The 22,206-nt window shown below is 35.9% G+C and overlaps 3 protein-coding genes and 1 long non-coding RNA gene across 4 annotated transcripts; 3 read left to right on the forward strand and 1 right to left on the reverse strand.

Annotated features, from left to right (window-relative positions):
- The first annotated feature begins 4,558 nt into the window (after positions 1-4,558).
- On the forward strand, positions 4,559-7,311 carry LOC133860029 (G-type lectin S-receptor-like serine/threonine-protein kinase At2g19130). The gene has a single exon (XM_062295658.1). The coding sequence runs from the start codon at positions 4,641-4,643 to the stop codon at positions 7,020-7,022; it is 2,382 nt and encodes a 793-aa protein (XP_062151642.1). The 5' UTR covers positions 4,559-4,640; the 3' UTR covers positions 7,023-7,311.
- Positions 7,312-12,985: 5,674 nt separating this feature from the next.
- LOC133859867 (G-type lectin S-receptor-like serine/threonine-protein kinase At2g19130) lies at positions 12,986-15,754 on the forward strand. Its single transcript, XM_062295424.1, has one exon. It carries the CDS (start codon positions 13,063-13,065, stop codon positions 15,469-15,471), a length of 2,409 nt encoding a protein of 802 aa, XP_062151408.1. The 5' UTR covers positions 12,986-13,062; the 3' UTR covers positions 15,472-15,754.
- A 449-nt stretch (positions 15,755-16,203) lies between these two features.
- Positions 16,204-17,710, reverse strand: LOC133859868 (uncharacterized). Its single transcript, XR_009898820.1, has 3 exons — positions 17,318-17,710; positions 16,400-16,603; positions 16,204-16,229 (listed from the first exon to the last, which is right to left on the reverse strand). It is a non-coding gene; the product is annotated as an uncharacterized LOC133859868 (long non-coding RNA).
- Positions 17,711-19,356: 1,646 nt separating this feature from the next.
- Positions 19,357-22,127, forward strand: LOC133860911 (G-type lectin S-receptor-like serine/threonine-protein kinase At2g19130). The gene has a single exon (XM_062296576.1). It carries the CDS (start codon positions 19,422-19,424, stop codon positions 21,897-21,899), a length of 2,478 nt encoding a protein of 825 aa, XP_062152560.1. The 5' UTR covers positions 19,357-19,421; the 3' UTR covers positions 21,900-22,127.
- The last annotated feature ends 79 nt before the right edge of the window (positions 22,128-22,206 follow it).

Genomic DNA, 22,206 nt, shown 5'->3' on the forward strand with positions numbered 1-22,206 from the left:
TGTAATTTGATTGGACTGTTTTTTAGTTTTTCTTTGTGAAGGGATGATCAAATTCTGAATTAGGTATTTGGTGTTTGTTTTAATTCCACATTAATAGTAGTAGTATTACCAATCCATTGTCTCGCACAAAACCAGTCAGTTATCAACAAGACCCAGTTTTTCAAATCCCCTCTGGAACCACAAGGGTTCCTAGCAACCCTGTTGATCCAAAAGTTAATGTCTCTGACCCCAACACCCGGATCCAGATGCAATCACAGGCTCAGGATTCTGGTTGTGTTGCAACATCAATTTGTCGGTGCAGGATTCTGGCCCGCAAGGCAAGCCCAAGCTTACAGCTTGTCAGTGCAGCAACCTAATATCAATGAAGCTGCCACCGGTGTCCCTTCTAGTCGCCCCCAAACATCTCCCAATCCTGCAATGGTCCCTCCTCCTTCGGCTTACAACCCATAAGGAATCCGCCTATTGGCAAGCACGAAATGTTGGATCTTCGTATATTGTAATTTTTCTATAAAAATTCAAAAGAGGAAAAATTAAGAAGAGCCTCTCTGTGGCTCCTAAAAATGAAACGAAGGGGCACTGCTAGGGGTGAAAATAACCGCCCGCAATAACCGCTAACCATCTATAACCGTTAACCGTATAACCGCAAAACTGTTAAAACCGCCTAAAAACCGATAACCGGTAACCACCCTAAAAAGGCGGTTAGCGGTTTTTAGAAAGGCGATTAGTGGTTATAACCGCTAACAGCCTTTCCTATTATATATATATTTTTTTAAAAAAATTTATATATAAAACGACGTCGTTTTGGTGTTAACTTTAGGATTTATTGACTTTTATTTTCTTTATGGAGATATATTTCAATTTCCAATGCCATAACAAGAGCATTTTTAATTCACAAGACTCCACTTTATGTCATCCTTAATATGCAAAAATTAACAATATAATTGCTTTAAAATTGGGATATTGATAAATTTTAATAAACCATCAACTAGTATTCCACCCTAAATAAAAATTTCAAGTTAAAAATTGAAATTTTATTTAACAGGCTAAAATATAAATTAAAATTTTCTTGAAAATTCTGGAATATTTAAAACAGTATTGAGGTCCAAAAATAACTGAATCTATAAATCCCAATAACCTTCAATTGTAAAAATATGTTTTTTCATTTTAAGAAAACTTTGCATTGTGTTGACAACGTGGATTGTTAACCAGAATCAATCCGCAACATATTTAAAGGAGTCACTAAAAGAGATTCACGACATACTAGATATATGAGATTATCTTTATTTTAAGTCATTTTTCATACTTCATGCAATCTTTCTTTATATGCCCTTAATTTTCTTTATTGTAGGAGAAATAGGTATCTTGATTGCCATAATACTTTATTGGTACCTTATTCTCATACTTTAACTGTTGGGCATGATTGCATTTATAGGTATTTTCTTTAATATGAGTAACCATGTGAACACTTTATAGATTCTCTCATCTTCTTAAACACACATGGTTAAAAGTTCTTTTAACTAACCAATTATCCTTATGTATGCTACAAGATAAAATATCATAATCAGAATAGAGAATTCATAATGAAATATACTAAGAATGACTTACATAATCTCAACCTTTAGGGACTTAAGCTAAGCTATAATATCCTTCATTCCCATAATGGGATTAGAAACACTCACATGAAAAAGCATATTAATCTTTTTCTAGTCAGAAAAATATTCTCATAAAGTATTGGAATATAAAACTACCAAAAAGTAAAGTGATAGGAATAGTTGCAATAACCAATAAAAGAATGCTATGAAGTAACTTTATCTTTATTTTAAATTAGTCAATGCCAATTTAATAGTAAATTTCAACCTACCTGTGGGCAAAGGTTGCATCACGCATGAAATTTACCCTTTTATTAATAAGACTAATAAATTTAAACATTAATAAATAAAATTCTCTGTACCTGTGGGCCTAAGAGAAACTTTACTTTTAATGCTAAATTTGTTATCTTATTCTAATTAAGTCATAAAAATAAAAAATTCCATGTAGGGATAAGCAATTAAATTTATGAATTAATTAAAACATGATGTTAATTTTTCTATATGAAGTTCAATTGTGTACGAACTTTATGTAATTATTATAAAATTAGGATGTTGTGGCTCTCCCAAAATCATAATAATTACGCTGCAATTCATGAACATCTAATAAAATTCTTTACGATGTTCATACGTGTAATCCTGATGTAATTATCAATAAAAATGAGATGCTGTGGCTTTCCCAAAATTATTATGATAATTACGTGTGTGTAATATTGATACAATTATTATTCAAAAATTGGGATGTTTTGGCTCTCCCAAAATTATCATAATAATTGCGACTTCATTAACATCTAACAACTTTATAGATGCCCACAAATGGCCCCAAGAATATAACAAATCAATACCTAAATGGGGTAAACAGCATTTTCCAAGGTGCAACCAGGTGAGTTCCCAGGAAAGTGAGGAGGGTCACTTGGACACACTTAAATTCCAAGCCTTTCCTAGCCAGAACTTTTTTAGACATTGCATTTTTGGATATTACTGTAAACACACCAGCATATATGGTATTGTTAATTATTCTTAGGTCTAGACATCAAGCAATTTATATTTAAACAATTAAAATCCAACAATTAAAATATATTCCTCAATTCATGTATTAAAGAAATAATAATTTTAATACAGATCCATACAAATCTAAAAAAAAAAAAAAAAAAAAATATTTGCAATAACAAGACATAATAAAATATATGTCTCAATGGTTTAGTTAGTGGCTTTAGGCTCTTTACACTTTGCCAGCCCAAGTTTTAAACCCTATAATAACTCAAATGTTTTTAACTCTGAATGGGCTGCTAGAAATGGGTTGGAATTTTGGGTCAACCCACTTAATGATCCAAGTTTTTTTTTTATATAAATTGGATCGGGCTTGTTGCTTTATTTTTTCTTCATTGGGCCAGACCATTCGGGTCGGTTTACTTAATCGGATCGGTTTGACATCAACCGGGTTAACCCTTTTAAAAAACAGATTAGGTTTAGGTTAAAATAAACCCATACCCTTATCCGAAACCCATGTTGAAAACCCATATCCGAAACCCATATTAACCCTAACCCGAAAATTCCTCTGTTGACCCAGAAAAATTTGAACCTGTGCCGTTTTCTCTTCTTTCTTCTTCCCTAGTCTTCTCCTTCCTTCCTTCCTTCACCATGGCCGGCCACCTTCCTTAGCCGGAACTTTATGCGGCAGCCAAAAGAGGCCACCGCTCGGCGACCAACGGCGACCCCTATGGGTCGCTGTCTTCCATGACAGCAGCGGCCTAAATAAGGCCGCTGCTACTGCAACTGGTGGTCCTTGCGGGCCGCCTAGTGCAGTGACAGGGAGAGGCCGCAGGCGTGTGGCAACGACCCCACTGTGCGCAATGGCGTCTCCGCTTGTGGCAGCTACCCGATAACTCATGAAGAGAAGGTTGTCCGGAGGTTTTACGAAGATGTGTTTTATGGCAGAGATGATGAACCCAGTTCTGATTCTTCCTTATGCAGTGATAGATCATTGCTGAATCCTTGAACATGTGATGAGTTTTTTATTTTATTTTTTTTTTTTTGGTGCTGCAAGTTTTCGGGTCAGTGCCTAATTTTGATAATTTACTGTTAAGGCCTCATGAATGAAGAAACAAAATGTTTCTCTAGAAAGTTTCACGGCAAAGCAACGGATTCATGCTTTTGGGTTCATGATTTTCAAATCTATTTTAGGCACAAAAACAGAACACAAATCCATACCCGAAAATAGAACAACAAATCATAAGTTTTTCTCAAATCTGTAATGGGTATTATCATTATTCAGTAGATGATTCCAGATCCTCCCTTATGCAGTGATAAATGACTGCTGGATCCTTCCGCATCTCTTTCATGGTTAGGATGAATTCACGGCAAACTTTACAATATAAAATAAACTGACAATGTAAATACCCATATCAACTGTACATGAACAATAAACAACGAACTATATTCACAGAAATCTATTCAATTTAACCATCGTAAAATTAAACAAACTTATTGCTGAACAAATTGGCATTGAGGACGGCTCTGATACCACGTGTAAGCATAATATTAATTAAATAAAATAAGCAGCGGAATTAAATATAAATACATCCAGTCATTTTTGTTAAAACATATGAAGAAGCCTTATTGATAAACAGAAATTTTGCAAAATAGAATTAGATTGAAGATCTTCTGACCTATGCCTACAGGTGCCAATAGATAGATACATAGGGCTCTTTATATAGGTATGCCAGGAACCCTCATATTTAATGGTTAGCTGATTTTATTCCTCCCATCAAGGAATTAAATCAGAAACATAAATATAAAAACCGTTATTATTATGAACAATAATGTGAAATATAAAAATCTGTTTAAATCATATTGAATGTAATTATTATAATTACCGTTACAGTAATTAAAAGTTGTTACCGTTACAACTATTAAATGTGGCATAGGGACACATATCTAACTTCCTAACGTCAGTTGACAATTCTATCAACTTCCAATTCAACATGGAAGCCATACCAGTATTGAGACCCGTTCCTCGATTCTCTCGCTACTCAGCAAAAATTCTTTGCAGCCATGGATACGAAGAAGAATCCATGGCTCATGCTTTCTATTCTCTTCCTCGGCTTATCTGTCAACAACCATCTTTCCCTTGGAGCTAACACCATCTCTGCCAACCAATCTCTCTCTGGTGATCAAACCATTGTCTCTTCAGGTGGCAACTTTGTGCTGGGTTTCTTCAAACCAGGTAGCTCTTCTAACTACTACATAGGCATGTGGTACGGTACTGGTAAAGTCTCAACCCAAACCATAGTTTGGGTCGCAAACAGAGATAAACCTGTCTCTGATAAGAGTTCTTCTGTATTAAGAATCTCTGATGGTAATTTGGTTCTCTTCAATGAGTCCCAAATCCCAGTTTGGTCCACAAATTTGACCTCCACCACTTCATCAAGTTCTGTACAAGCTGTTCTTCTAGATGAAGGAAATCTTGTTCTGAGAGATGGGTCTAATTCATCACAACATTTATGGCAAAGTTTTGATCACCCAGCTCATACATTGCTTCCCGGTAGTAAGATTGGATTGAACAAAATTACCAATGAAAACCAACGCCTCATTTCTTGGAAGAATGAGGACGATCCTGCACCAGGACTCTTCAATCTTGAGCTACAGGCAAATACCAATGAGTATATTATTATGTGGAATAGGTCCATTCCGTATTGGACTAGTGGAGCTTGGGATGGGAAGATTTTTAAATTTGCTCCTGAAATGACAGCCAAATATATCTACAACTTCAATTATTTTAACAACACGAATGAGAGTTATTTCACCTATTCTCTTCACGATCCTTCCATCTTTTCTCAATTAGTGATGGATGTTTCTGGGCATATTCAGCAAAAGATATGGTTATCGAATACCAATGAGAGGAATTTGATTTGGTCTCGACCGAAAACACAATGCGAGGTTTATGCTTCTTGCGGGGCTTTTGGTACCTGCAACGAAGAATCAATGCCTTTTTGTAGCTGCTTGACAGGGTTTGTTCCTAAGTCGCAGAACGATTGGAATTTGTCAGATTATGCTGTTGGGTGCATGAGGAGAACTCCTTTACAGTGTAAGAATACCAATCTTACTAATTGGCACGAAGACAGGTTTTTACAGATTCCCAGCATGGCATTGCCTGTCCAACCACAATCTGTTGGGGTTGGAAGTGTTACAGAATGTGAATCCACCTGCTTGAATAGCTGCTCCTGCAGTGCTTTTGCTTATGAAAGCAATAATTGTTCATTTTGGGTTGGAGATCTCTTGAATCTGGAACAACTCTCAGGAGATGATCCTAAAGGGAGAACTTTATATCTCAAACTTGCAGCTTCTGAGTTCTCAAATAAAAAGAATAGTAAGGGGATAATTGTTGGCGCTGTTGCGGGCTCAGTTGCAGGGGTAGCAATTCTGCTAGGCCTTTTTATAATCCTTATGCGAAGAAAGAGAGCTGTTGGAACTGGAAAAGCAGTAGAGGGTTCATTGGTGGCATTTGGGTACAGAGACTTGCAAAATGCGACCAAGAATTTCTCGGACAAGTTGGGCAGAGGAGGCTTTGGTTCTGTCTTCAAAGGGACGTTATCTGATTCAACAGTCATAGCAGTCAAGAAACTTGAAAGCATCAGCCAAGGAGAGAAGCAATTCCGCACAGAAGTCTGTACAATCGGGACAGTCAACCACGTAAATCTTGTTAGGCTTCGCGGGTTTTGCTCTGAAGGTACGAGAAAGTTGCTGGTCTATGATTATATGCCAAATGGCTCGTTAGAGTCTTATCTTTTCCATGAAAAGATTTTGGACTGGAAAACAAGATACCAGATTGTTATAGGGACAGCTAGAGGGTTGGATTATCTCCATGAGAAGTGCAGAGAGTGCATCATACACTGTGACATAAAACCAGAAAACATTCTTCTAGATGCTTATTTGTGTCCAAAAGTGGCAGATTTTGGCCTGGCAAAGCTTGTTGGGCGGAAATTCAGCCGAGTCCTGACAACCATGAGAGGCACAAGAGGTTATCTTGCTCCGGAGTGGCTTTCGGGGGTGTCCATTACAGCCAAAGCCGATGTTTACAGCTATGGAATGATGCTTTTCGAATTTGTCTCGGGAAGGAGAAACTCTGAGCCATCTGCAGATGGCAAAACTACATTCTTCCCAATTCAAGCTGCAAGCCTCATCGCTAAAGGGGGCGATGTACTTAGCCTATTAGATCCCAGGTTGGAGGGAAATGCTGACGTAGAAGAGCTCACAAGAGTTTGTAAAGTTGCTTGTTGGTGCATCCAAGACGATGAAACTGACAGGCCAACGATGGGTCAGATAGTTCATATCCTCGAGGGAGTTTTAGATGTGAACCTGGCCCCAATTCCAAAATCTCTCCAAGTGTTTGCTGACGATCAGGAGCAAATAGTTTTCTTCACCGAGTCCTTCTAAAGCCAAAGTTCACAGGCACGGAGCAACGCTTCAACTGCTTCCTATCAGTCGAAGAGTCCCATGTCATCAACAAGTTTAAAGTCTTGAGAGCAATCAAATGATGACATCTTCAGCTGTTATATGTTTGGTAACGAATGCATTTTCTCATTTTTGTTCTTTTAAATTTATGTCCTAATAATAACTGTTATATATGGCTTATATTCTCCTGGAAGGAGTGTTTGTGTATTCCATATGGAAGCATTGCTTCAAAATCTCAAATAATGCAATTAGCTATATCATTTTAGTTAAACTAACGTGACCACATCAATCAAGTCAAGAGTAACTTGATGGGGTTAAGGTTGAGTTTGAATTCGGATGTACCTAAATGTGTATGATTAGTCTGTCTTTTCTTGGTGTAGATAAGCATGGCTGATTGGCTTTCTCAAGCAAAAGAAATCAGTAATAAACACTGTTCCTATATGGATCTGCATGCTCGATCGGCAACTTCCATTGAATGATCCACTAAAAACTTCAAAAAGTAGCCTTTTTGGTGACAGTTTTCAAAATAGTTGCTATGATCTTATTTTCTTTCATTAAGAAAAACACCAATTTTCCGTGGATAATTCTCTTCAACCCTCAAAAAAGCATGGTTACCCAGTTGAATAATAACAGTTCTCTTAACTAGACAGTGAAGGCTTGCCTGTTTTATTCAGAGAAGTCTTTGATATTTTGATTTGTAGATCCAGGTGGGGATGATCAATAGGTGCAGCAAATACTCCCTAGCCCAAAAGAATCGACAATTATCCTCAGTTGTGAAGCTTTGAGTTTGTAATTAATCATAATATATAATAACCAATCAAGTTGCAGCCTGGTGATTCAATAATAATAATAATAATAATAATAATTCTACCACAGAGAATGCAGATTAGAATGTGCTCATCAGAAGATAGTACAATACAAAACTACCTCAGTTTTTCCGAGAAACAAAGAACTCATAATGTGGTGAATGCCATCAGGCCCATCACATTATTTTTGTGAACACATGCAACCTCTCGCTAAAGGTATGCGTTTTCCTCTAGTGTTAGTCTTTCCTTGAGAATTTCAGAACCGTTGAAAGATGTTGATTCTTTTAAAGTAGTTTCAACAGGAATTTTGGAATTAAACCAGCATTCATCCTACGAAAAGAAGCTTGTCAGGCATTATACCAACACATCATTTGCAAGTATACTTTGCCGGAAGAAAAAATAAGCATATGATTTTGCTGAAAAAGAGATTGTAATAAAAGTGGTGAAATAATGCTGCAACTCCAAAATTTTATTTTTTGTTCCTAAGGTTGTCTTGCACTTTAAGATTGCAAAATCTTTCCGGCTTTGTTTGGCAAAACACCCCCATCCCTTCCCATTTTCTCCTAAAAAAGTTATCGAAAACTACACTTATCCCCGGCCTCAAACTACCATTTAATTGTCAATGTCCCTCCAAACTATTAATTGTGTGAATATCCCCTAAAAATTTTCAATTCAGGCATTCTGTCTGATTTGACTGTCAAACCAGACGGAATTTTGACCACTCCAAAACGACATCATTTTGCCCTTTTGGGGACACTTAATAAGAAGCCGACACATGTTCATTAAAAATAAAAAATTATAAAACCTAATAAAAATAAATAAAACAAAAACATTTGTTATTTAAAAAAAAATTAAAAATTAAAAAGGAAAGAAAATACTAAAGGGTGGCTGCCCAACGGTAGCCACACCTTTGGGGGTGGTTGCATATTCCCCTAAAGGTTTTTTTTTAAAACAAAAAAAAAAAATAATAATAATAATAATAATAATAATAATAATAATATTTTTAAAAATTTGTAATTTACCTCATAAATTTTTTAAAATTTTTAATTCATTCCCTAAAGAGCAAAACAATGTCATTTTGGAGCGAGGGTAAAACAGATAAATTTGTCTAAAAAAAGTCTCGTGACATGCACGTGCTTAAAATTTCGTCTAATTTGACTGTCAAATCTGACGAAATGCTTAGAATTAAAATTTTTTAAGAGTTTGAAAAGTACATCACAAATTTTCAGTCTTTAATAGCGAAATTGAAAATGACTTCGGCGAGGGAATTGTATTTACCGCTCGACTTTTCGAACAAATAGTTTGGCCCGCACAAAATCAGGCAAAACACGACAACAAAACTTTCCACGGCGTAATAGTCAGTTGACAAATCTATCAACTTCCTCTTCCACGCGGAAGGCATACCGGTATTGAGACCCGTTCCTCGATTCTCTCGCTACTCAGCAAAAATTCTTTGCAGCCATGGATACGAAGAAGAATCCATGGCTCATGCTTTCTATTCTCTTCCTCGGCTTATCTGTCAACAACCATCTTTCCCTTGGCTTATCTGTCAACAACCATCTTTCCTCGGCTTATCAGTAATAAACACTGTTCCTATATGGATCTGCATGCTCGATCTGCAACTTCCATTGAATGATCCACTAAAAGCTTCAAAAAGTAGCCTTTTTGGTGACAGTTTTCATAATAGTTGCTATGATCTTATTTTCTTTCATTAAGAAAATCACCAATTTTCCTTGGATAATTCTCTTCAACCCTAAAAAAAGTATGGTTACCCAGTTGAATAATAACAGTTCTCTTAACTAGACAGTGGAGGCTTGCTTGTTTTATTCATTTAAGTCTTTGATATTTTGATTTACAGATCCAGGTGGGGATGATCAATAGGTGCAGCAAATACTCCCTAGCCCAAAAGAATAGACAACTATCCTCAGTTGTGAAGCTTTGAGTTTGTAATTAATCATAATATATAATAACCAATCAAGTTGCAGCCTGGTGATTCAATAATAATAATTCTACCACAGAAAAGGCAGATAAGAATGTGCTAATCAGAAGATAGTACAAGACAAAACTACCGCAGTTTTTCCGAGAAGCAAAGAACTCATAATGTGGTGAATGCCATCACATTATTTTTGTGAACACATGCAACCTCTCGCTAAAAGGTATGCGTTTTCCTCTAGTGTTTTGAGTCTTTCCTTGAGAATTTCAGAATCGTTGAAAGATATTGATTCTTTCAAATTAGTTTCAACATGAATTTTTGGGATTAAACCAGCATTCTCCCTGCAAAAAGAAGCTTGTCAGGCATTATACCAACACATCATTTGCAAGTATACTTTGCAGGAAGAAAAAATAAGCATAGGATTTTGCTGAGAAAGAGATTGTAATCAAAGTGGTGAAATAATGCAGCAACTCCAAAATTTTATTTTTTGTTCCAAGGTTGTCTTGCACTTTAAGATTGCAAAAACTTTCCGGCTTTGTTTGGCAAAAATGTCCTTATATAATTTGGAAAAAAAAAAAAAACTAAAATAATAAATAATAAATAAAAACTAAAATAATAATTTAAAAAAAAAAACAAATTAAAAAAAAATTAAGGAAAAAATTAAAATAAAAAAAAAACGAAAAAGAACGAATTTTATTATTTTTTTTTATAAAAAAAAAAAAAGGAAAAAATAACCAAAAATTATATATAAAAAAAAAAAATTAAAAATGAAGAAAAAAAACCTGCTTTTAATTTTTTTTTTCATTTTTGTTTTTTTTATTTTGTATAACTTTCTAATATTTCATATTTTTTAAAATAATTTTTTTAGTTTTTTTTTTTAATTTTAATAATTTTATGAATGGTATTTTTGTCATTAAGGGAGACATTGACATTTTTTGATAGTTTAGGGGGGAGATTAAAAATCCTAAATTTTTTTTAATAAGATAAAAAAAAAATCCCTAAAATTCGAGACAAAAAAAATTAAAAACTAATTTTGGCCAAATGAAGAATGACACTACCGTCTTTTATCTTTAAAAAGTCATTAGTTTTTAAAATTATGGAATCAAAATTTAATAATAATTTACTTTAAATCTAATGATAACTTTAAATGCGATGTAAAAGAAATAAATAAATAAAATAAAATTTCTAATATAGCATTATCTTCGGCATCTACTCCTCAGTGTTGAAATCTTATTTTCTAAAGGTTTTTTTAAAAAAAAATTAAAAAAACAAATATTTTAAAATTAAAAAAAACAAACAAACTCTTTATAATTTCTCTATTTTATCTCCGGTCAAAATTTACTCTAAATTTAGCTCACAAATTTCATGAGCTATTGAATATTTATTATTTTTCTCTCATTTCATTTCACTTTTCACTTTTCCTCTATCCTCATTTGTTTAGGAGTGGTTGCTTAAAACCAATAAAAAATTAATATTTAATTGAAATAGAGAAATATTTGGAGAGTTTGGTGTATAAAGTTTGTTAAAAGTGATAAATAAAATAACAAAAGTAGATTGTTTAGCTAAAATTTGAAGAAAATTTGTAAAGCTCATTAGGGATGCTCTAAACGCTTAGCAAAATCGCATTTTAACATTTAAAATGCTAAATTAGCCTTTAAAATTTTGTGTTTTTTTTTTTTTTTAAAAAAAAAAAAAAAAAAAAAAAAAAAAAAAAAAACCATCTTGCATGCGATTTGAAAAAACAGATTTTCTGAATTTTTAAATCGCATTTTTTTTAAAAACGCAATTTCTAAACGATTTATGTTCTGTGATTTTGTTTAAAATCACATTTGTTGTCTATAAAATCTCAATCACAAATGCACTTTAAGTTAAGTTAGGATGAAATATATAAGATTCAGACTTGAAATATATTTTATCAGTATCTAAAGGTTTATGGAGTCCAAATCGAAAAATCTAAATGAATTTATGTGATTACATGTGGTTATGTTATTGTACAATTTCAATTTAGGGTAGGGTTAGGAAAAAGCATATCAAACCGGCACAATCGTCATTCTGGGATCGGACAACGAAGTTTCAGAGTATAGCCGATCGAGCAACGTAAGAAGTCATTTTCGTCAAAGTTGGAAGAACAACAATTCACGGTTACAATTCAGTCCGACTTCAGTAGGAGGGCTTCCAAGATCGGTTAATTTCTATTGCTTATTGTTTTTTTCTACGTACAATTTGGATGAGGAATTCAATTTTAGAATAATGCTGGGAATTTTCGAAATTATTGTGATTCTAATATAATTATTAAAAATTACCAGATCTGAAATTTACTATAAAATCTGATGAATTTGAGAGACTGAGACTATTCTTCTGATCGGATGGTTGAATACTGTTGATATTAATGGTTGTAGAGGATGATCCCCAACAATGGATTTCATCTTTCTTTTTTGACTTTTTAACATTTTTTTTTTTTATTAAGATTTTTGCCATTGAATAATATTATATTATCGCAGTTAAAAGTTGACCATATTATATTATTGCAGTAATATTTTTGCCATTGAGGGGGTGTTGTGTGGCCGGTGTAAAAGTAACATTTTCCATAATTAAGAATCTCATTTGGAGAATAGTTTAAACCAAGTAATTGACTTTTCCAACAAATAGTTTAAGGATAGAAAAATTGGTTTGTAAGAAATTTTTTACGACCCACGTATAAAAATAATACACGTTCTTTAAATATGAGAGAAGCACATGTTCTTTTATTAATGCTATTAAAAAAGTATGTCAGAAGCACATGCTATTTAAATAGCATGTCAATCTTATATGTGGGTTGTAAAAAATTTCCTACAAGCGGGTTTGTAGGAAATTTCTATCCATAGTTTAAACCATGTCTCAATTTTCTCAAAGACAAATGGGTGTCCCTCCCGACAAAAATTAGTTACAAAACAATCTAATAAAGTGACACGTATTCCTAAATCATGGGAGAAGCATATATTTTTTATTAATAATATTAAAAAAAAAAATAAGTATTTTTTACGTGCTAATGAACACTTGTCAATTTATTGACTAACTTGTAACTAATTGCTACAAATTAACCGATTTGAAGGGGAAACAGGAAAGACAAATCAGACTTCATAAGGAAACTTCACTATAATTGGTAGGTAAGTCCTTTGTGGAAACTAACGACCACTTTGTGGTCCACTTCATGCATATTAGTATATATGGCTCACAAAACACGGCAACAAAAACTAGATGCTGAAGGGCGTAGTAGCGTCAGTTGACTCCATCAGTTGCAACCATGGATACCAAGAAGAATCCATGGCTCATGCTTCCTCTTCTCTTCCTCGGCTTATCTGTCAACAACCATCTTTCCCTTGGAGCTGACACCATCTCTGCCAACCAACCTCTCTCTGGTGATCAAACCATTGTCTCTTCAGGAGGGAACTTTGTACTGGGTTTCTTCAAACCAGGTAAATCTTCTAACTACTACATAGGCATGTGGTACGGTACTGGTAAAGTCTCAACCCAAACCATAGTTTGGGTCGCAAACAGAGATAAACCGGTCTCTGATAAGAGTTCTTCTGTGTTAAGAATCTCTGATGGTAATTTGGTTCTCTTCAATGAGTCCCAAATCCCAGTTTGGTCCACAAATTTGGCCTCCACCACTTCATCAAGTCCTGTACAAGCTGTTCTTCTAGATGATGGAAATCTTGTTCTGAAAGATGGGTCTACTTCGTCACAACATTTATGGCAAAGTTTTGATCACCCAGCTCATACATGGCTTCCTGGTAGTAAGATTGGATTGAACAAAATTACCAATGAAAACCAACGCCTCATTTCTTGGAAGAATGAGAACGATCCTGCACCAGGACTCTTCAATCTTGAGCTACAGGCAAATACCAGTGAGTATATTATTCTGTGGAATAGGTCCATTCCGTATTGGACTAGTTCAGCTTGGGATGGGAAGATTTTTAAATTAGTTCCTGAAATGACAGCCAATTATATCTACAACTTCAGTTATTTTAACAACACAAATGAGAGTTATTTCACCTATTCTCTTTACGATCCTTCCATCTTTTCTCAATTCGTGATGGATGTTTCTGGGCAGATTCAGCAAAAGACATGGTTATCGAATACCAACGAGTGGAATTTGATATGGACTCTACCGAAAACACAATGCGAGGTTTATGATTTTTGCGGGGCTTTTGGGACCTGCAACGAAGAATCAATGTCTTATTGTAGCTGCTTGAAAGGTTTTGTTGCAAAGTCGCAGAACGATAGGAATTTGCCAGATTATGCTGGTGGGTGCATGAGGAGAACCCCTTTACAATGTAAGAATACCAATCTTACTAGTGGGCACGAAGACAGGTTTTTACCAATACCCAGCATGGCATTGCCTGTCCAACCACAATTTGTTGGGGTTGGAAGTGCTACAGAATGTGAATCCAGGTGCTTGAATAGCTGCTCCTGCACTGCTTATGCTTTTGAAAGCAATAATTGTGATTCATACAAAAAAAAAAATAATTGTTCATTGTGGTTTGAAGATCTCTTGAATATGGAACAACTCTCAGGAAATGATCCTAAAGGGAGAACTCTATATCTCAAACTTGCAGCTTCTGAGTTCTCAAGTAAAAAGAATACTGAGGGGATGATTCTTGGTGCTGTTGCGGGCTCAGTTGTAGGGGTAGCAGTTCTGCTAGGCCTTTTTATAATCCTTATGCGAAGAAAGAGAGCTGTTGGAACTGGAAAAGCAGTAGAAGGTTCATTGGTGGCATTTGGGTACAGAGACTTGCAAAATGCGACCAAGAATTTCTCGGACAAGTTGGGCGGAGGAGGCTTTGGTTCTGTTTTCAAAGGGACGTTATCTGATTCAACAGTCATAGCAGTCAAGAAACTTGAAAGTATCAGCCAAGGAGAGAAGCAATTCCGCACAGAAGTCAGTACAATCGGGACAGTCAACCACGTAAATCTTGTTCGGCTTCATGGGTTCTGCTCTGAAGGTACAAGAAAGTTGCTGGTCTATGATTACATGCCAAATGGCTCGTTAGAGTATCATCTTTTCCATGAAAAGTTTTTGGACTGGAAAACAAGATACCAGATTGCTATAGGGACAGCTAGAGGGTTGGATTATCTCCATGAGAAGTGCAAAGAATGCATCATACACTGTGACATAAAACCAGAAAACATTCTTCTTGATGCTTATTTGTGTCCAAAAGTGGCAGATTTTGGCCTGGCAAAGCTTGTTGGGCGGGAATTCAGCCGAGTCCTGACAACCATGAGAGGCACAAGAGGTTATCTTGCTCCGGAGTGGCTTTCGGGGGTGTCCATTACAGCCAAAGCCGATGTTTACAGCTATGGAATGATGCTTTTCGAATTTGTCTCGGGAAAGAGAAACTCTGAGCCATCTGCAGATGGCAAAACTAGATTCTTCCCAATTCAGGCTGCAAGCCTCATCGCTGAAGGGGGCGATGTCCTTAGCCTATTGGATCCCAGGTTGGAGGGAAATGCTGATGTAGAAGAGCTCACAAGAGTTTGTAAAGTTGCTTGTTGGTGCATCCAAGACGATGAAACTAACAGGCCGCGGATGGGTCAAATAGTTCATATCCTCAAGGGAGTTTTAGATGTGAACCTGGCCCCAATTCCAATATCTCTCCAAGTGTTTGATGAAGATCAGGAGCACATAGTTTTCTTCACGGAGTCCTTCTAAAGCCAAAGTTCACAGGCACGGAGCAATGCTTCAACTGCTTCCTATCAGTCGAAGAGTCCCGTGTCATCAACAAGTTTAAAGTATTGAGAGCAATCAAATGATGACATCTTGAGCTGTTATATGTTTGGTAACGAATGCATTTTCTCATTTTTGTTCTTTTAAATTTATGTCCTAATAATAACTGTTATATATGGCTTATATTCTTCTGGAAGGAGTGTTTGTGTATTCCATATGGAAGCATTGCTTCAAAATCTCAAATAATGCAATTAGCTATATCATTTTAGTTAAACTAACGTGACCAAATCAATCAAGTCAAGAGTAACTTGATGGGGTTAAGGTTGAGTTTGAATTAGGATGTACCTAAATGTGTATGATTAGTCTGTCTTTTCTTGGTGTAGATAAGCATGGTTGACTGGCTTTCTCAAGCAAAAGAAATCAGTAATAAACACTGTTCCTATATGGATCTGCATGCTCGATCTGCAACTTCCATTGAATGATCCACTAAAAACTTCAAAAAGTAGCCTTTTTGGTGACAGTTTTCAAAATAGGTGCTATGATCTTATTTTCTTTCATTAAGAAAATCACCAATTTTCCTTGGATAATTCTCTTCAACCCTCAAAAGAGCATGGTTACCCAGTTGAATAATAACAGTTCTCTTAACTAGACAGTGGAGGCTTGCCTGTTTTATTCAGAGAAGTCTTTGATATTTTGATTTACAGATCCAGGTGGGGATGATCAATAGGTGCAGCAAATACTCCCTAGCCCAAAAGAATAGACAATTATCCTCAGTTGTGAAGCTTTGAGTTTGTAATTAGTCATAATATAATAACCAATCAAGTTGCAGCCAGGTGATTCAATAATAATAATTCTACCACAGAAAAGGCAAATAAGAATGTGCTAATCAGAAGATAGTACAAGACAAAACTACCTCAGTTTTTCCGAGAAGCAAAGAACTCATAATGTGGTGAATGCCATCACATTATTTTTGTGAACACATGCAACCTCTCGCTAAAAGGTAAGCGTTTTCCTCTGGTGTTCCGAGTCTTTCCTTGAGAATTTCAGAACCGTTGAAAGATGTTGATTCTTTCAAAGCAGTTTCAACAGGAATTTTGGGATTAAACCAGCATTCGCCCTGTTAAAAGAAGCTTGTCAGGCATTATACCAATACATCATTTGCAAGTATACTTTGCCGGAAGAAAAAATAAGCATAGGAATTTCCTGAGAAAGAGATTGTAGTAAAAGTAGTGAAATAATGCAGCAACTCCAAAATTTGAGTTATTGTTCCAAGGTTGTATTGCACTTTAAGATTGCAAAAACTTTCTGGCCTTGTTTGGCAAAACACCCCCATCCCTTCCCATTTTTCCTCTAAAAAAGAGTCAATTTCAAAATATTCCACTTTTTATATCAAATCGATAACTTTTTAATTTTTTTTTTTAATTCACTTTTTTATAGAAAAATAGTTGTTGTATAACTGTAAACACAACCAGTCTAACTTTACTTACGGAGCAGTTTATTTTTTATTTTTAAAAAAAACAATGAAACCACTAAAGAAAAAAATGTTAGGCCATTTTCTTGAAAAACAAAAATAAACTGCCACGTAAATAAAGTTAGACGGGATTGTGTATACGGTTTATATATATATATCTACCAAAAGATTTATCTCTAAAAATTCGAGAGAAAAAAAAAATTAAAACTAATTTTGGCCAAATGGAGAAATGACAGTACTGCGATATGTAAGATTCTTTATAAAGTCACTAATTTTTAAAATGGGTAAAAATTTAATAATAATTTATCTTAACTCTAATGATAATTTAAAAAAAAAAAAAAAATCCTAATATAGCATTACCTTCGGTATCTACTCCTCGGTGTGGAAATCTAGCCAACGCTACGACCAATCAACGCTCAACACCGCGTCCGTGTTCAAGGACATCGGCGGCGGCAAGTCAGCAACACCGGGGTCGTAGCTGGCGTCTTAATACTCCGCCCTAGCACTCGGTAACGCTAACAGTAGTAATTACTCGAGTTTGGGTGGGCCATGGGTGGTCCACCTGGCGGGGGCGATCCAGAACTTCGTCGGGGCACTTTCTGATGTGGGCCTCCGTTGTTGGATTGATCCAGCTGCCTCCGGTGCCGTTGATGTGTTTCTTCATGTTCTTGGCCTCTCCTCTCATGCTCAGACCGACCTTCTTTACCACAGCCAATGTGGTTTCTAACTTTCTGGGGTGCAGAACTTTCCTCATTGTGGTGGGACCTTTGTGGGAACCATGAAGGTGACGACTTTTTTAATATCAGTAAACAAGCGACAAATTTTAGTAAATCTTTTTATATAATAAGGAATATTAATATTTGTATAAAATTAAACTTCACTAATACTATTTGATTATTATTAGTAATATTTATCTATTAAGTTAAGTTACGATGGAATATATAAGATTCGGACTTGGAATATTTTTAGAGAATAGGATTCTTTCTGTTTCAAATAAAATGGATATTATCTATCTTATAATTAAGATTTAAAATCGATATTTTATGCCCGAATTTTAGAGAATTCGACTAAATGATTATGAGAAAGTACTTATGGGACACACCTGACCGGATAAGTAGTTGGACTGCCTAATTTGTATTTGATCAGATAGGTCCCATAAGTACTCTCTCACAATCACCTGCCCAAATTCTCTCAAATTCAGGCAGAGAATTTGAGAGAATCTTGATCCGATTTAACACCTTTTTTTTATCTCTTGTGGTTTGAATTTTTTATTCTTTGCCCTTGTGCTTTATTTTGTATCGTAGATAGTACATAGGCTATGGAAAAATACATAGATAGTACCTTCATCCAAAAACTAACAGTATTCCACATATCTACTTTTTAGTGTTGACACGTATCATATGCATTAAAAAATAAAAATAAAAACTGAAAATAAAAAGCATTAAAAATTAATAAAAAATTGAAAAAAAAAAAGTATTAAAAACTTTTTTAAAAAAATTGAAAAAAGAAAAAGAAAAGAGAAGGGTGGTTGAGCCACCTCTGGGCAAATCGAAAAATGATTTTAGGTGATTATGTTATTATACAATTTTAATTTTAAGATAGGGTTAGCAAAGAGCATGTCAAATCAGAACAATCGTCATTCCAAGATTGGGCAATGGAGTTCCAAAGTATAGCCGAGCAGCATAAGAAATCATTTTCGTCAAAGTCGGAGGAACAATGATCCGTGGTTGCAAAATTCAGACCGACTTCAATAAGAAGGCTTCCAATATGAGTAACTCTATTAGTACATTAAGTGTCCATTAATAAATGAGGTGGCTTTTAAAATCACCATTAGATGTGTGATTAATCAAATGATGATTTTAAAAGCCATCTTATTTTTTTATGGACACTTAATGTATTAATAGAATTACTCCGAATTCCAAGATTGCTTAATTTCTGTTGCTTATTGTTTTTTTTTTCTACTTACAATTTGGATGAGGAATTCATTTTTAGAATATTGCTGGGAATTTTCGAAATTATTGTGACACTAATATAATTATTAAATTACCAAATCTGAAATTTACTATAAAATCTGATGAATCTGAGAGACTCAGACTATTCTTCTAATCGGATGGCTGAATACTGTTGATATTAATGGTTGTAGACGATCTCCAGCAATGGATTGCGTTAAGTTTTTAACATTTTTTTTTTTCTATTATAAAGGTTTTTGTCATTGAAGAATATTATATTATCGCAGTTAAAAGTTGACTATATTAATATGGAGATAATAGTTTAAACCAAGCAATTGACTTTCCCAACGAATAGTTTGGCCCCCACAAAATCAGGCAAGACACGACAACCAAACTTTCCTCGGCGGAGTAGTCAGTTGACGATTCTATCAACTTGCTCTTCCACACGTAAGCCATACCAGTATTGAGACCCGTTCCTCGATTCTCTCGCTACTCTGCAAAAATTATTTGCAGCCATGGATACGAAGAAGAATCCATGGCTCATGCTTTCTCTTCTCTTCCTCGGCTTATCTGTCAACAACCATCTTTCCCTCGGAGCTGATCACACCATCTCTGCCAACCAATCTCTCTCTGGTGATCAAACCATTGTCTCTTCAGGTGGCAACTTTGTGCTGGGTTTCTTCAAACCAGGTAGCTCTTCTAACTACTATATAGGCATGTGGTACGGTACTGGTAAAGTCTCAACCCAAACCATAGTTTGGGTCGCAAACAGAGATAAACCTGTCTCTGATAAGAGTTCTTCTGTATTAAGAATCTCTGATGGTAATTTGGTTCTCTTCAATGAGTCCCAAATCCCAGTTTGGTCCACAAATTTGACCTCCACCACTTCATCAAGTCCTGTACAAGCTGTTCTTCTAGATGAAGGAAATCTTGTTCTGAATGATGGGTCTAATTCATCCCAACATTTATGGCAAAGTTTTGATCACCCATCTCATACATGGCTTCCTGGTAGTAAGATTGGATTGAACAAAATTACCAATGAAAACCAACGCCTCATTTCTTGGAAGAATGCGGACGATCCTGCACCAGGACTCTTCAATCTTGAGTTACAGGCAAATACCAGCGAGTATATTATTCTGTGGAATAGGTCCATTCGGTATTGGACTAGTGGACCTTGGGATCCCATTACGAAGATTTTTAGCTTAGTTCCTGAAATGACAGCCAATTATATCTACAACTTCACTTATGTTAACAACACAAATGAGAGTTATTTCACCTATTCTCTTTACGATCCTTCCATAATTTCTCGATTCGTGATGGAAGTTTCTGGGCAGATTCAGCAAACAACATGGTTAAACAATACCAATCTGTGGAATTTGTTTTGGTCTCAACCGAAAACACAATGCGAGGTTTATGATTTTTGCGGGGCTTTTGGTACCTGCAACGAACAATCAAAGCCTTTTTGTAGCTGCTTGAAAGGTTTTGTTCCTCAGTCGCAGAACGATTGGAATTTGTCAGATTATGCTGGTGGGTGCATGAGGAGAACTCCTTTACAGTGTAACAATACCAATCTTAGTAATGGGCACGAAGACAGGTTTTTACAAATGCCCAGCATGGCATTGCCTGTCCAACGACAATCTGTTGGGGTTGGAAGTGTTACAGAATGTGAATCCACCTGCTTGAATAGCTGCTCCTGCACTGCTTTTGCTTATGAAATCAATAATTGTTCATTTTGGGTTGGAGATCTCTTGAATCTGGAACAACTATCAGGAGATGATCCTACAGGGCGAACTCTATATCTCAAACTTGCAGCTTCTGAGTTCTCAAGTAAGAAGAATAATAAGGGGATGATTGTTGGTGCTGTTGCGGGCTCAGTTGCAGGGGTAGCAATTCTGCTAGGCCTTTTTATAATCCTTATGCGAAGAAAGAGAGCTGTTGGAACTGGAAAAGCAGTAGAGGGTTCATTGGTGGCATTTGGGTACAGAGACTTACAAAATGCGACCAAGAATTTCTCGGACAAGTTGGGGGGAGGAGGCTTTGGTTCTGTTTTCAAAGGGACATTATCTGATTCAACAGTCATAGCAGTCAAGAAACTTGAAAGCATCAGCCAAGGAGAGAAGCAATTCCGCACAGAAGTCAGTACAATCGGGACAATCCAACATGTAAATCTTGTTCGGCTTCGTGGGTTCTGCTCTGAAGGTGCTAGAAAGTTGCTGGTGTATGATTACATGCCAAATGGCTCTTTAGAATCTCATCTTTTCCATGAAAAGTTTTTGGACTGGAAGACAAGGTACCAGATTGCTATAGGAACAGCTAGAGGCTTGTATTATCTCCATGAGAAGTGCAGAGAGTGCGTCATACACTGTGACATAAAACCAGAAAACATTCTTCTAGATGCTTATTTGTGTCCAAAAGTGGCAGATTTTGGCCTGGCAAAGCTTGTTGGGCGGGAGTTCAGCCGAGTCCTAACAACCATGAGAGGCACAAGAGGTTATCTTGCTCCAGAGTGGATTTCAGGGGTGGCCATTACAGCCAAGGCCGACGTTTACAGCTATGGAATGATGCTTTTCGAATTTGTCTCAGGAAGGAGAAACTCTGAGCCATCTGCAGATGGCAAAACCGGATTCTTCCCATCTCGGGCTGCAAACCTCATAGCTGAAGGGGGTGATGTCCTTAGCCTATTAGATCCCAGGTTGGAGGGAAACACTGATGTAGAAGAGCTCACAAGAGTTTGTAAAGTTGCTTGTTGGTGCATCCAAGATGATGAAACTAGGAGGCCGCCGATGGGTCAGGTGGTTCAAATCCTTGAGGGACTTTTAGATGTGAACCTGGCCCCGATTCCTAGATCTCTCCAAGTGTTTGCTGATAACCAGGAGAACATAGTTTTCTTCACTGATTCATCCGCAAGCCAAAGTTTACAGGCACAGAGCAACGCTTCAACTGCATCATCTCAGTCGAAGAGTGGCGTGTCATCAACGAGTTCAAAGTCTTGAGAGCAATCAAATGAAGACATCCTGAGCCTCTTATATGTTTGGTTAACAAGTTAAGAAAGTATTTTCTCAATTTTTGTTCTTTTAAATTTATGTCAAATAACTTCTATATATGGCTTTTATTTTTCTGGTAGGAGTGATTGTGTATTCGATGGAACCATTGCTTCAAAATCTCAAATAATGTAATTGGCTATGGCTACTGTAGTAGCTATTAGCGGCTATTCAGTTTATTATCTGATCATCTTTATCGCTTTGTTAATTGTTAGAGAAATGTTATATGTCATTTTTTTATCCTATAATTATCTTACAA

This window comes from Alnus glutinosa, chromosome 2 (assembly GCF_958979055.1).
Source record: "Alnus glutinosa chromosome 2, dhAlnGlut1.1, whole genome shotgun sequence".
NCBI lineage: Eukaryota > Viridiplantae > Streptophyta > Magnoliopsida > Fagales > Betulaceae > Alnus > Alnus glutinosa.

What these genes read in the sequence shown, in the direction of transcription:
- LOC133860029 (XM_062295658.1), top strand. Translation starts at nt 4,641, where the DNA reads ATGGATACGAAGAAGAATCCATGGCTCATGCTTTCTATTCTCTTCCTC.
- LOC133859867 (XM_062295424.1), top strand. Translation starts at nt 13,063, where the DNA reads ATGGATACCAAGAAGAATCCATGGCTCATGCTTCCTCTTCTCTTCCTC.
- LOC133860911 (XM_062296576.1), top strand. Translation starts at nt 19,422, where the DNA reads ATGGATACGAAGAAGAATCCATGGCTCATGCTTTCTCTTCTCTTCCTC.